At 40.5% G+C, this 16,067-nt stretch overlaps 1 protein-coding gene across 1 annotated transcript in view; it reads left to right on the top strand.

The window, feature by feature from the left end:
- The first annotated feature begins 4,569 nt into the window (after positions 1–4,569).
- Positions 4,570–16,067, top strand: part of LOC142948814 (uncharacterized) — a 46,780-nt gene continuing 35,282 nt past the window's right edge. Inside the window, exons 1-4 of the mRNA XM_076090924.1 lie at positions 4,570–4,699; positions 13,501–13,634; positions 13,762–14,096; positions 14,677–14,750. Of these exons, the coding sequence (XP_075947039.1) occupies positions 4,570–4,699; positions 13,501–13,634; positions 13,762–14,096; positions 14,677–14,750 (673 nt within the window). The remainder of the gene's footprint in view (positions 4,700–13,500; positions 13,635–13,761; positions 14,097–14,676; positions 14,751–16,067) is intronic.

Below are 16,067 nucleotides of genomic sequence, written 5' to 3'. Positions count from 1 at the left end.
TCCGTCATCAGAAACAGACGTCGCTTCACGTGACGCAACTGAGGAAAGGACGTCTCATGTCTCTTAAAAGATATTTCCTCGTTCCTCTCTCCTCGCATGGTTTCCTCCATGCATCCCTGGTGGGAGGGACTAAGACGCAAGGAAAGGACGCAAGTGAAGGAAACGGGGATGCAATTAGACTTGGGAAGTATCCCATGTGTCCACTGGTTACCTCGTGTTTAACGTCACATTGCAATGATTTGTGGGTAATTCCCTTAAGCTAAGTCTGCATCCATGCTGACTTACGGAAAGGTTTCATAAAGGGCTCAAAATGTCTGCGAGAGAGCCCTCAAACACTCAGGCCCAATCCCAATGACCCCCCCTAAACCCTCAAACCCTGAACCCTCAAGGACTTACTGACGTCACCTGGTAAGTGGGTGAGTGTGAGAGACTGTGAGGGCTTGAGATGGTGGAAATATGAATGGGACAGCCCTTTGCTGCAACATATCACGTTACCATGAAAACAACAAAAAATATGATGTATAATTGTGGGTATTTATTTTATACTTTGTACTCCCTGATTTGAACGTCTTCAGGCTCTTTCCTCACAAGATGAGAGGTCATTCATATAATCTATTTACTCGTTTTTGTCAAAACATCTTCGATGACAAAATCAAATATTTGATAAATAAATAAATATCTTCTGATTTCAAGATTATTTTTTGTTCCATCTTTAACCCTTAATGTTTCTGAGTACATTTAATATTCCAGGCTGAACACAAGTGAGCCGTCCTCTTTGTTTACTTTTTTTTACGTCTCCATGTGTCCACTGGTTACCCCGTGTTTAACGTCACATTGCAATGATTTGTGGGTAATTCCCTTAGGCAAAGTCAGCATCCTATGCTGACTTACGGAAAGGGTTCATAAAGGACTCATTGGCCCAATCCCAATGTCCCCCCTTAAGGACTCATGGACTTTGAGGCGCGCTCCCGCGAAGTCCGTGAGGGTTTAGGGCTGTCCCACTGTCAAATCGTCAAGTGTTTGAGGCTCTCGTGCAGACATTTTGAGCCTTTTATGAACCCTTTCCGTAAGTCAGCATGGTATGCTGACTTAGCCTCAGGGAATTACCCACAAATCATTGCAATGTGACGTTAAACACGGGGTAACCAGTGGATGCATGGAGACGTAAAGAAAAAGGTAAACAAAGAGGACGGCTCACATGTGTTCAGCCTGTCATAATACATTTACACAGAAACATTAAGGGTTAAAGATGGAACAAAAAATAAACATGTAATCAGAAGATATTTATTTATTTATTCATCAAATATTTGATTTTGTCATTGAAGATGTTTTGACAAAAACGAGTAAATAGATTATATGAAGTTACCTCTCATCTTGTGAGGAAAGAGCCTGAAGACGTTCAAATCAGGGAGTACAAAATATAAAATAAGTACCGTATTTTCCGCACTATAAAGCGCACCGGATTATAAGGCGCACCTTCAATGAATGGCCTATTTTAGAACTGTTTTTATATATAGGGCGCACCGGATTATAAGGCGCATAGAATAGAACAGCGTCGTAAGCGTGTCTCTTGAAAGGTGCCATTTTGGGGTCTTTATACACACAAGTGGTGTTGGACTAGGAGTAAGCACAGTACCGGTGTTTACCGCGGTGCGGCTTTGTAGTTTACCAGTCGTACTGAAACATTTTGACAGAGCGCCGTGTACAACCAGTATGGATCAACCAATTAACCAATTGATCCATATATAAGGCGCTCCGGATTACAAGGCGCACTGTCGTTTTTTGAGAAAATGAAAGGCTTTTAAGTGCGCCTTATAGTGCGGAAAATACGGTACAGACAATTATACATCATATTTATTGTTGTTTTCATGGTAACGTGATATGTTGCAGCAAAGTGTTTTCCCATTCATATTTACACCATCTCAAGCCCTCACAGTCTCTCACACTCACCCACTTACCAGGTGACATCAGTAAGTCCTTGAGGGTTAAGGGTTTGAGGGTTTAGGGGGGACATTGGGATTTGGCCAAAATGTCTGCGAGAGACTCAAACACTTGATGATTTGACAGTGGGACAGAACTAAACCCTCACGGACTTCGCGGGAGCGCGCCTCAAAGTCCGTCAGTCCGTAAGGGGGGACATTGGGATTGGGTTTTGGGACGGCCGTCGATATGGCGGAGCAGAACAACTTCCGGTTCAAGCGAGGATCGAGGAGCGAGGAAATGACAATTAAGAGATTTGGTATGTACCCAATAAATCCGAGATGTGTGTGTGTCTGTGTGTGTGTGTGTGTGTGTGTGTGTGCACCACTGCTTCACACACACAGGGGGGCATAGTTCAGTCATCACTCCTGTGGGTATCAACGTTGAATTCAGTTTTGAATCGGCCTTTACATCAGCATTAAGTAGAGTTTTCATTGTATGCTACTTTCTACTTAGGCTACCTCACTATATTTAAGAGGAGAACGACGTACTTTTTACTCCACTTCATTTGACAGGTATAGTTACTAGTTACTTTCAGATTTTACTAAGAACACATGTAAACAGTATTTCAATATGATTCTGTGTTTTAGATTTAATTACTCAGGGTGAACCCCATCTCTCCCCCAATGTCAGTTGGGATGGGCTCCAGCCCAACACAACCCTGTAAAGAATAAGCGGTTATAGATGAAGGATGGATGGATGGATTGACGACACTATGGTCAAATTTAGGCCACAAAGAACTTGATAAATTTCAGGTAAAATTGTTGCCACGGTTAAAAATTAAAGAAAACATCCAGAAGCAAACCTCTGTCAAAAGCAGCCAGAGTTACTATGAGAATGTCTCACTACTTTATGCACTGGAAGTGAATAATGGCAATAAGTATAAATGATGTACAGCAAAATCGTCCAATATGAACAAAAGAGTGCTGCAGAGATGACGTATTTTTATTGGCCGACCTTGAAGTTAGCATTGCACTGGTTCCCTCGACAAAAAGCCAATGGGATATTTATATTGGATTTGGTTTTTTTGCAGAATAAAACCTCTGTAGCATTTGCAAACAATTGCGATACTTGTGATGCATTTTGTTCAGGAAGATCATCTTCACAAACGAACACCACTTTTATGATTTTTGAAGTGTAAATGCAATCAGCAGAAGTAAAAAGCTGACGTTAGGCTATAAACAAACTACATCTTGTTCTCATGAGCGCAAGTATACACAACAAGGCTGTAAAGGGCGGACTAGTGAGTGTGATGGCGTTTAGTCGTCTCATTTAGACACTTGTTAGCAACCGCCTTTTTTAGGACACATAAAAGCTTCTATATCCATCAGAGGGACATTAACTGACACTTTAAAATCTTTTAATCTTGTGTTAACTACAGACCTTATTTCAGACATCTAACCAAAAACCTATAACAAAATAGGTACTACCTTTACATGCACCAAATATTGCCGTTCTTGCCCTTATTCCGAAAAAAAGACAATATTCCTAATAAGCTGTTTAAAAATGAATATTCCACTAATATTGCATCTACATGCATCAGTGCATATTCTGATTAATGTAAAATGACCCCATGCACCATCCTCATCACCAGGACTGGTGAATCCCACGTCGACGCCATTCTTGGTAGTGTTTGATGGGTGGATGCCCATCAGAATATTTTTTTGAAAGTGGTGGACTTGTTTGGCTCTGCCAACACAGCTTCCCTCTTTCATTCCTTCAAACACCTTCTTGAAAAGCTTGCGTTGTGATATTTGTGCACATCCAAACACCTGTTGAGATCCAAGTCCCTCATAATGCTTAAAAGTAGGTGTGTTCCTCCTGCTGACCAGAATTGTGGACTTTTCTTTCGGGCATGCACCTTTACTCCAGCTTTGCAAACTATTGATAAGTTGGCAAATTTGGGAGAGCTGGTCGTAAACAGGAAAGTGCCGTAAAAACCCCTATTGATACACATATTCCAAACGCACTGTATACCTGTCCAGAGAATGATCCTCAAAGATAAATAATATTGGCATATGCCACATGTCTTAATTGGAAAATGTTTTATTCGAATAAGGCCTAATTCAGAATATCCAAACAGAATATGATGTTTACATGAGCCAAATCAAATTCCGAATATTGTCAAATTCCGAATAATAGTGGAACATGAGTGTGCATGTAAACCTAGTCATTGACTTCAAAACAAGGGAATCAGAAGTTAGAAAATGCTGAGTCATTTCCGGGCACTCTTTAGGCCTTGGACTACTGTGCTGGCAAGGCTGGTGCTGTTTCTTCTTCTGTTCAGATGTCCCTCTAGTTTTTTACTCCTTGGGTTTCGCTCCCTCACCAGCACCACTCCTGCTAGACAAACAGCAACACTCAGCATCGCCCAGAGCTATCAGTTCAACCTGATACACTGATAACAGCTCATACACCTGCACATTTGGCTTATCTCTCTTGCATGCCAAGAGCAACCAAACCTGTGACTTCTGCATTTCAGAACAAGCGGTCTTTCTTGAAGTTGCAGTTAAAAAAACACAAAACACAATTTTTACGTAAAGTAAACCAGTACTTGATCTATGTGTACTGTATTTTATCCCTACCACAATGCTTGATGGACGCTGTTGCTCATACAGCAACTGCACCATGGAGCAGAGGGACAACTCCAGCCCGTGTGGTAGAACCACATCTTTATCCAGTGGTGGAAAGTCTCTAGCACATTCAGTATTGTACTCAGGTACAATTTTGAAGTACTTCTACTTCACAATTTAGTTGACAGCTGCTGGTTACTGATCATCTTATAAAATACGATGTGTTGTTAAAGACTGAATTACCAGACAGAATACTATATATAACAGTAATATTTATCTCCACTTGTTCAGTAGCTAGCGTGTAGGGTATATATATATATATATATATACTGTATATAGTATGTAGTGATCTTTTTGCTAAAAATCTCAACAATTTACAATTTACAATTTGATCAACAATGTGATCTCGCTAGAGTTTTGTGACTTGTGCGTTACCTTCTAGACAAGACCGCCAAAGCATGTAATAACAACCCTCAGGGTCCATCATGTGATGCCACTAGGCCCCAAAATACTTTTTTTCCTCTAGACATATACATTCGGAAAGAGATGTCTGTAAAGTCTCTATAAAATTATTTTGAGGTAAAAACCTTAATATCCCTTATAAAATAATTAGGTCCTAAAAGTTCTAAAATGCACTAATAGCCGAATCCAGGGTTATTTTTCTTCCTCCTGAGAACCAGCGGCTGGTAGGTGGGGTTAAAGGAAACGCTAGTATGCTTGTTCTATGGGCCCATAGATGTGGAAGATAGCCGGAAGTCTATCAGGGCAACTTTCAAAGGAACGAACCAGAGCCCGTCTCCATGCTGTATCCTGCTCACTGAATCCATGTTTGGAACTTGTTGCTCATTTAATTCCGGTCTTTTCAGGCTAATTTCGGATGCCAGAAGAACTAAAACTCCTTAGTTGTTGCTTTGGAGCATGCACACATTTGATCACTGATTCAGGCTGTGCGCTAACTGTCCAACAAAAACTGGTGAGTGAAGTGAAGCCAAACATATGCTGCAAGCAGTTAGCATTTCCGCAAACAACAAACATGCTAACCCTTACCATGTGAGGCTCTACTAATGTAGCATGATGCTAACTGTCAGTCATCTATAATAATTCTAAGAGATTGACACACATGATGAATCCACTCAGAGAATTTTGTTATTAAATTGGTGAAGGTAAATCCAATCAATCGTCAACTTTGCCTTTTCATTGAATAACTTTTCCTTTTGATTTTTTCCATTCCTCAATGAGTCTTTATTCATTTTTAGTCTACTTGTTATTTTGCTAGATGTAAACTACTAAATACACTTTGTGAAAGCAGTTTGTGTTTGGAGTCATTGCCTTTACACAGTTCCCAGGTCAAATCTTGCATACACTATTTATTGGAGTTTTAAGGCGTCAGCATCACTTATATCATGCATGCAAATATTAATGTATATGTTGTCTTAATATAATGGTTATAATATTTATTTTGAGAATCTAGTTTATTAATAAGGAACTAATTGTGAATTCCACAGTAAACAATCTGTAGCTAATTGTCATAATCATAATGAGGGACTTCTTAGTAGGGTGTACAACAAGAGTGGGCTACTAATGTGCAAACAGGTACTCCATACTTACTTAATGTTATGACTGTACTGTGATGAAACACACACATACACACACACAAGCATATAAATATATATATATTAGTGCTGGGCAACGATTACAATTTTTAATCGCGATTAATCGCATGATTTTTCTGCGATTAATCGCATTGTTATGCGCAAAGTTCAATAATGAATTCAGAAGTAGTGTATTGCGCACTTTTATTTTAAAGGTACTGCTATATGAACAAAAGTGCAATAAGATTTGGTTTGTAAACACTTTAAACACATCAGGTTCTTGTTAGCAGCAGTATTCTCTTTACACAGCAGCAGTTATAACACAGTTATAATGATTCTGATAATAGATATTCAGCCAGTGTTCACAACTTTATCTTCATGTGTGTAAGAGATGGAATTTGAAATATACACCTTGAAAACTGCAAAACTATCTACGTCATGTTTTTTTAATTAATTTTTTTATGTTTGTTAAATTCTCAGTAGCGATAACTAAATGATGCTTATTATACATATTCCAAACAAAACACTTTAAAAACTCAAAAAAATAATTTAAATGAATCATTTCTTTTTTGTTTTTTTTGGTATTTAGGTCAGACACATATGCAACGCTGATTACCGTAATATGTGTGGTATTTGTTATAAATGTACGTTGGTACATAGAGGGTGATAAGAAGCTGTACATGGAGGGACTTAGGACCCAGGGGAATGTAGGTGAAGGAAACAGGAAGAGACGGAAGAGACGCCACACAAACACAGCTGTTCACCGCTAGCTGCCAGGTTCTTGTGTTAAAAATGTCCACTTAATAATAAAAAAAAAACTGCGTTAACGCGCGATAAAATAATTATCGGCGTTAATTAATTAATGCGTTAACGCGATAATAATGCGTTAACTTGCCCAGCCCTAATATATATATATATATATATATATATATATATATATATATAATAATAATACATTTAATTTATATAGCGCTTTAAACGGTACTCAAAGGCACTTTACATGGTAAAAACAGAAACAATAAAATCAATAACAATATAATCAAGGCTGATAGATGACATTATAACAGTAAGAAACAAAACAAAAACATACATAACTAACTTCACAGGTTAAAAGCAGATTTAAATAGATGAGTTTTAAGTGCAGTTTTGAAAGTGGCGAGTGACGGAGGATGTCTGAGGGGCTGGGGGAGAGAGTTCCGGAGGAAGGGGGCAGCAATGGAGAAGGCCCTGGCCCAATCCCAATGTCCCCCCTTACGGACTCACGGACTCACGGACTTTGAGGCGCGCTCCCGCGAAGTCCGTGAGGGTTTAGGGCTGTCCCACTGTCAAATCATCGAGTGTTTGAGGGCTCTCTTGCAGACATTTTGAGCCCTTTATTAACCCTTTCCGTAAGTCAGCATGGTATAGCCTAAGGGAATTACCCACAAATCATTGCAATGTGATGTTAAACACGGGGTAACCAGTGGACGCATGGAGACGTAAAAAAAAAAAAGAAGCTAAACAAAGAGGACGGCTCACGTGTGTTCAGCCTGGAGTACTAAATTTACTCAGAAACATTAAGGGTTGAAGATGGAACAAAAAATAAACATGAAATCAGAGAATAGATTATATGAATGACCTCTCATCTTGTGAGGAAAGAGCCTGGAAGACTTTCAAATCAGGGAGTACAAAGTATAAAATAAATACCCACAATTATACATCATATTTTTTGTTGTTTTCATGGTAACGTGATATGTTGCAGCAAAGGGCTGTCCCATTCTTATTTCCACCATCTCAAGCCCTCACAGTCTCTCACACTCACCCACTTACCAGGTGACGTCAGTAAATCCTTGAGGGTTCAGGGTTTGAGGCTTTAGGGGGGACATTGGGATTGGGCCCCTGTCCCCCCAGCGATGCTTGGACAGAGTAGGGGGTGTAAGGAGGTTGGCGTCGGCGGATCTGAGGTGTCGATGCAGGAGGTCTGAAAGGTATGAAGGGGTGAAGTTATGAAGGGCTTTGTTTGTGATGAGTAGAACTTGAACTGGATTCTTTGCTGTATGGGGAGCCAGTGGAGGTTCTGAAGGACGGGGTGATGAGATCTCTGGCGGAGTGGGAGAGCAGACGGGCAGCTGAGTTCTGGATGTATTGTAGTTTGTTGATGATTTTGGTGGGTGAGCCGTACAGGATGCTGTTGCAGTAGTCCAGTCGAGAGGTGATGAAGGCGTGGATGAGTGTTTCAGCGGCTGCGGAGGAGAGGGAGGGGCGGAGACGGGCGGAGACGGGCGGAGACGGGCGGAAACGGGCGATGTTTTTGAGATGAAAGAAGGCGGTTTTTGTGGTGTGATTGACGTGGCGTTCGAAGGAGAGAGTTTGATCGAAAATGATGCAGAGAGAGAAGTTGTGGTGGGATTTGTTTAATGATTTGGGGCCAATGATGAGGATTTCAGATTTGTCGCTGTTGAGTTTGAGAAAGTTGACTTGCATCCAGGTTGGGGAGGTATGATTTGAACCAGGAGAGGGCTGTGCTAGTGATATGGAGTGATATGGAGGGAGGACTCAAGACGGGAGAGGTAATGCTTTGCTGGATGATATTGATGAAGAAGTTTGACAGAGACATCTCAAGGTTTGTTTATGATCAAGTATCTTGAAGTTAAGGTCCAAAATTCTTTCCACTAGACATTGGAGATAAATCTTGTTAGTCCTTCATTAAATCCTTGTCTTCGTTGCTCCCAATGGCCAGTCCAACTATGGAAAAAGAGACTGTGCTTCAATTATTTTTTTATGGTACAATGTGGTAAAATATTTTAAAATAAGTAGTGGCTAGCTGTCACCTCACAGCAAGCGGGGCCCGGGTTTGGTTGGATGGGCCTTCTGTGTGGAGTCCACATGTTCTCCCAAGTGGGTTCCTTCCGGGTTCTCCGGCTTCTTCCCACAGTCCAAAGAAATGCAGCTGATGTTAATTGAGGACTCTAAATGTGAGAATGTGAGCGTGAGCGTGAGTGTCCCTGCCTTGGCCCAAAGTCACCTGGGATCGGCTAATGGATGGATGTCTCACAACCAGCAAATACAACAAAATAAAGATGAATATAATAATACTTGAATTACAATAAGATATTTCAATGCATTTTCCAATGACAGGTCTGTGTGTCAGGTGGTGACCATTCTTTTAAGCACTTAAGTATTACGTATGCACCGACTGCTACTTGAGACTGACTAATGCTGTAACTTTGCCAATGTTGACAAGTTGCATTGTGTTGCTAACGCACAATTGACAGCACTGAACAATAGAGGGAACAGGTTTACTGTGATTAATGACTAAGTTCATGTCGGAGGAACTTTCGACTGACTTCTACTGAGACTGTTACTCACATGTAATGTTTTTTTAATGTGAATCTTTGAGATGTATTAAAAAAGGTGTCAGAAAACATTATGCTAGTCACAAAGTTTCAAAGAATGAAATCGTTTTTTTGGACACAAGATCTCAGTCTTATTCAAGTGAAACTATGCTGGAAAGAGCATTTGGCCTGTGATTCTTCACCTTACCATTTCATGGTCCAACCCTATCTCTTACAAGAACAATAGTATTGATACAATACTAAATTGTATTGCAAAATACATCTTGAAGTAAAAACGACTGGACTGAAATTAGTTGCCTGTTAAGCCAGTGCTTATGGAAAGCCCTGTTCAGCCCCTGCTCTAGTTACATTTAGAATTTAATGTTGCCCTCCTCACTCCAACGAGCTTGTGGTGAGTCCTCTTGGCTTTTCTCTGTTCTGGCCCCAGTGGCAGAATAAGTTACTGCACATCTTTGGGAAAACCACCTATTCAGATGACACCTCCTCCCATATCCACTGTTAGCCCTGACTTATTGGCAGTGTCTAGACTTCTGACCCGGTTGCACTGAATTTGATTGAAGGGCAAATTGAGAAAAGGCAATTCTGTAAAATTCAGTACTTAGTCTACACCATTTATTGCCCACCATGTTGCAGACCCAGTTAATGCTCAAGGATTAAAATGACGGCAGGTGTATGTTGTGTATTGAATGGGTCAAGCATGAGTAGAAAGCAGATCTATTGCATTGCATGTTAAAATAAAGAATTGTGGTTTGTGTCTCTGAAAAATACCATAGGACACCAAGACAAGACAAGAGGGGCAACAGATTGAATAGGCTTAGATCAGTATTCAATGCTGTTCAAATTTAATTCATTGAGCTTTTAAATGATCATTTACTGTGTGAACTAAATCTTCTATGAGTAACCATATCTGTTACAACCGGCTTGTTGGCTGTAACAAAGAAGGGAGATGCAGCAAATTGAAGTTCACACCAGACTTTAATTCACACAAGTAGTTACACAGTGGGATTATACAGTACTCTCCACATTGTGTTTTCCATTTACTAAATAGAAAAAATCCTGTATTTGTACATATAAATTATGTTTACAGTACATAGTAATGACAAATACCTATTTATGTCATATGCTACTGTAGCTCATGGCACATTTGTAATCGACTTGTAGAAAAATGTAAAGTGTAAAATAAAAGTATAGCCATTATATGTGGCATACTTGTGTTGGCATAAACCAACTCACTAGTCATATTCCTTAAAAATGTAATCATAAGATAAGTCTGGATGATATAAATGGGTTTCTCAGCTGATTCTTTTTATATGTACTCATGATTTAGTAAAATGTATGAATGAATGTATTTTATTTTAGAAAAAAATAAAATACATTCAAATTTCTTAACCACAGTAGCACGGTTTGCAAAATAGGTAGCGGTAAAGTATATGTGACTTGTACTAAATGGGTACATTTTGTAAAAAGAAAATAAGTTGAATGAAATCTTAAGTAAAGAGGTAAAAATGAAACACCAAAGTATGGTTTACATTGTTTGCTACCTTGTGATTTGCAAGTGCCTTTCATCATTTCAAGTGTTTATTGTGAAAAAACATGTTATTCGGTCCTGTTCGTGACTTTCACGGACAGGAGTTTAAGTATCTCGGGGTCTTGTTCACGACTGAGGGTAAGATGGAGCGGGAGATCGACAGGCGGATCGGTGCGGCTGCAGCAGTAAAGCAGGCGCTGCACCGGACCGTCTTGGTGAAGAGGGAGCTGAGCCGGAAGGCAAAGCTCTCAATTTACCACTCGGTCTACGTTCCTACCCTCACCTATGGTCACGAACTCTGGGTCGTGACCGAAAGGACAAGGTCGCGGCTACAAGCGGCCGAAATGAGTTTCCTCCGTAGGGTGGCCGGGCTCAGCCTTAGAGATAGGGTAAGGAGCTCGGTCATCAGGAGGGAGCTTGGAGTCGAGCCGCTACTCCTTCGCGTCGAAAGGAGTCAGCTGAGGTGGTTCGGGCATCCCCTGGCCTGGGAACGCCTCGGGATCCCCCAGAATGAGCTGGAACATGTTGCCGGTGAGAGGGAGGTCTGGGTCAGCCTGCTTGGCCTGTTGCCACCGCGACCCGACCCCGGATAAGTGGAGGAAAATGGATGGATGGATGGATGATTTAGTCATGCTAGCCTTATTTTCATTGTATCAAATATTTGCTGTGTGACTTTGCTTTGATTAAAGAATATGTTCAGATTTCTCCAAAATAATCCATGTCAAACCACAGGTGCTGCTTTATTGTGATTAGGCTCAAACCACCGAACTCTCAACCCACCGAACTCTCAACCCAGTTATCACTGTTGGTTAAAGGAGGTGAACGCTGTCCAAACACCCAATGTTGTCACATTTCAGGTTGACTCAGACAATTTCAATATTGTGCAACATTTTCACTTTACATTCAAGTCAGAGCCAAAGCTACCACTGAAGACAGTGATCTTTTGATCTTTTGTCTTTTTTCAAATACCCTCTGCTACTATCAGATATAGGTGACAAAAACAATATGCCAATGGGTAATACAATGACTTTCATAAAACTACCTTATTTGTCTTGTCATTCACTACAATTTGTGACAAGTTCAGCATCCAGGTAAAGGTACTATGTGTATCTTTCTGAACAACACTGGTGGGCATCAAAAGTGTAATATGGAGTCCCATTGTCAGTCCTCTCGGCTCAATGAGAACGAGCAAGTGAGAGAGAGAGAGAGAGAGAAAGAAAGAGACAGAGATAGAGGGAGAGGAATTGCGGTGGTGGTGTAGCAAGCTAGAGAGTGAATCCATTAACTGCAACCAGCATCCTGTTGATCATGTGTGCGCATGCTCGCACTTTGTATGTGCTTGTCGTTTGCAAATGGCTTCATCAGCGAACATTACGAAGCAACCAACACCAGAACCATGCCGCAAAGCTAGGTTAAAGCTAGCTGGCTAACCGTAGTTTGTCTTAGCTTACAGTTAGCTGGTTGGCCACCGCTGCCTTGCATTGCTCTCTGCTAGTAGAAAGCAATCCTTAGTTATACAATTTTGTTTGTACCTTTATTAAATCATTTATTGTTGGCTAAAATCGATACTGTTTGTCGTGATCCATAAGTTAGAATCATTGATCACGTTCGTCAGTGAAATAATTTGCAAGCTAGTAAACTAAATTCACTCGGATAGTATTTTGCCAACGATAAAGTTAGCAAAATACGCTAGCTGTAACTTAGTTTCACTGCATGGATCTGATGTTTGTTGCTTTGTAACGTTAGCTGATAAAGTATTTTACAAATGGCAAGCTAGTTATTATCATGGAGCCAATGGTCCGAATAAAATAAAGGAACACTACAGATAATAATGTTGTTCTAAATACGATCAATGATTGGAATAATGCATTTTGCAAACAGCAAGCTAGTGTATTTACCAGCCAGATCAGGCCCAAGAGTTGGGATTGTCCATGTATGTTTCCATATGTTTATTGGATTGAAACCAAAATGGCAGAAAAAGAAGACCTCTCCTTCCCTGACGCTTGGGTTTGCGCTGACTGAAATCCAGTTGCTACAGTCGCTAACTGAAGGTCCATCTTCCAAGCTGCCGTTTCTCATTTCTGCCTCTTTGGATTTAATTCAATAAACAAACTAAAATGAACATAGGGCCTGGGTGAATAAACTTACATTATCAATTCAGAACAAACAGACTGGAGTAAGTTTGCCACCCAGACCACCCATGGACATTGATTTGAATTCCTCCTCCATTCTAGACTATAACAACACTAACATCAACAGTGTTACCAACCTAAAACGGTTAACAACATTCCCAAATCAGAAGCCATGGAGATACAGAGAGATTCACCTACTGCTAAAGGCATGCAACACTACTATCAGATCAGTTGAATCTTTGGGCTACAGTTCATCCAGGCCTATCCTGAAGAAAGGCATCAAGAAAGCCAAGCACATCCACCCCCGCCTACCGCCAGAATAGGTGTACGTAGGACAACATCTCCACAACCTACACTCAGCTCTCACCCACAACAACAACTTCGATCTGACAATGCTGTTCATCATCCCCTCCAAACTGATCACTCAACTCTGTGACCTGGGCATCAACACCACTCTGCACTGGATAGTGGACTTCCTAACCAACAGATCCCCAGTCTGTTAGGTTAGACAAACACCTCCTCAACCCAGCACACCTGTGTCCCACGGGGCTGAGTCCTCTTCTATACTTCCGCTTCAACTACAATGACATGCACATACATGGTTCTAATATATTTATCAAGTTCACAGAAGACACAACTCGTGCTGGCCTCGTCAACAACACTGATAAGCCAGCATACAGCGCCGAGGTCCAGCACCTGGCAGCGTGTTGTACTGACAACAACCTTACTCTCAACACCAAGAAGACCAAGGAGCTCATTGTAGACTTCAGGAAGCCCAAAGGTGGTAAACGCACTCCCATCTGTATCAACGGTACAGAGGTTGAGTGTGTCGCCAGCTTTAAGTGTCTGGGTGTCCACATCTCCAAGGACTATCTTTGGACCTTCAGCACATTGACCCTCGTCAAGAAGGCTCACCAGCATCTCTTCTTCTTGAGGAGACTGAAGAAAGTCCCTCTGTCTCCACAGATTGTAGTGAACTTCTACTGCTGCACCATTAAGAGCATCCTCATCATTTATATATATGATATAGCAATATATATATAATGTTTTTAAATGTATTTATATATATTAGTGCTGGGCAAGTTAACGTGATAAAATAAAGTTGTGAACACCGGCTGAATATCTGTTATCAGAATCATTATAACTGCTACTGTGTAAAGGGAATACTGCTGCTAAAAAGCACCTGATGTGTTTAAAGTGTTTGCAAACTAAATGTTATTGCACTTTTGTTCATATAGCAGTACTTTTAAAATAAAAGTGCGCAATACACTACTTTTTAATTCATTATTGAACTTTGCGCATAACAATGTGATTAATCGCGATTGAAAATTGTAATCGTTGCCCAGCACTAATATATATATATATATATTGCTGTATTAGTACCTGCTGTGCTATAACAATACACTTGAATCTGATCTGATCTAATCTAATTTTAGGAGCTAATGTTTTTGTTTTACAGAAACTCTTATGAAACAACAGGATTCAAATAGCATGACTGAAAACAATTGCTGATTTGTGTTGCTTTATAAATGTCAGGGCTACACCCATGCTGCTGTGCAGTGCACAGCAGACCCTCTTCAAGCAGCTTCATAATCTCATTTGGGTGGATGGTAACACAAGACTAATGGATCTGTAATGCATTTAAGTAATCTCTGCTTTCCATTCTTGTTGCGTCACTGTTGAGTCTTTCTATTGTTAAAGATGACTGCTGGTGATAAGAAAACAAAAGATAAAAACTGTTAATCACCCAGACATCAGAACACACCTTGAATAGGTTTAATCTTTTATCGTTTGAGTCAAAATATGATAAAGCAAAGCCAATGAAAACACTCAGAGGAGTATTTAGTAGAGTCTTTAATTATCTAAAGCCATGTGTTCCGTAATTGGTCATAATGGTGGTCTATTATTCCCACAGGTCTAAATCAGATTTTCAGGTTTCCTATTTGGACCTTGAATAATGCAAAAGCTGTATCCTTAAGCTCTGAGCCTGAAAAGAAAGAACTTTTGGTTTCCTTCTCACTGGTCATTGGCACAGGTAGAAACATACTGAAGTCATCTTCTCAAATACAGGACACGTGTTTGGGTTTGAGTTGCGGTTTTAAGCAATGGTTATCCCCAATTCTTAAGGTTCCTCTGAAATCACTGTTGATGTTTAAGTTCAACCAAATGACAAAACAGCACTTCCTTCTAGTGGTGTGTCTTAATGCTGCTTTTCTTTAATGGTGTGTAGTTGAGATAAAAAATGAAGGTCAAAGATGGCTGGATCCGAGCAAGAGCGCCATAGGAAGGGGCGTAGGAAGTGGTGAAGGGGACATTGGCACCCCCCACTTTACACTTTGCGATTCAGCATCACAGCTGGTATGGTGTCTATTATGGATTCAGTGATTAGTGATTCAGTGAATGGAACTGGTTCAGTTGTCATCATTCGACCTAAGTATAAAACTAGCGATAACAAGCGGTCATTTATGGGAGCAGATAAAAAGAATCTGGAATTGTTATTATTTCAATCACATACATACAGTCACGTACATGAAATTCTGCATTTTAAGCATCAGAATCAGTGGGATCGTATGAGACATCCGGGGATCAACTGTCAGGCATAGAACCGCCAACCTTGTGATTTAAGGACGACCCGCTCTAACCCCTGAGCCACAGTCAACTCTGGTAGTAACTGGTAATCTTTGTTTAAAGGTGGTTTTGAACTTGAATATGGATACAGAAAGTTATTAAACTGTATGATCAAAAGAACACATCACGTGGATCAAGTAAAAACACCACGGTAGAATGGTCGTCATTGTGGACATGGATTCCACATCAGTATAGGCCGTGGCATTTAGGTGCTAGTTTGTTTCCATCACAGATGTGGGGTGGACATCTGTTTGCATGCTCTGTAACCTCGCCCTTCATATATATCAGTTGTTTGAAGC

This window comes from Anarhichas minor, unplaced genomic scaffold (genome assembly GCF_050575085.1).
Source record: "Anarhichas minor isolate MPS153535 unplaced genomic scaffold, ASM5057508v1 ptg000013l, whole genome shotgun sequence".
Lineage (NCBI taxonomy): Eukaryota > Metazoa > Chordata > Actinopteri > Perciformes > Anarhichadidae > Anarhichas > Anarhichas minor.
The sequence above is the reverse complement of the archived record's forward strand: the minus strand, read 5'-3'. Positions and strand labels throughout refer to the sequence as shown.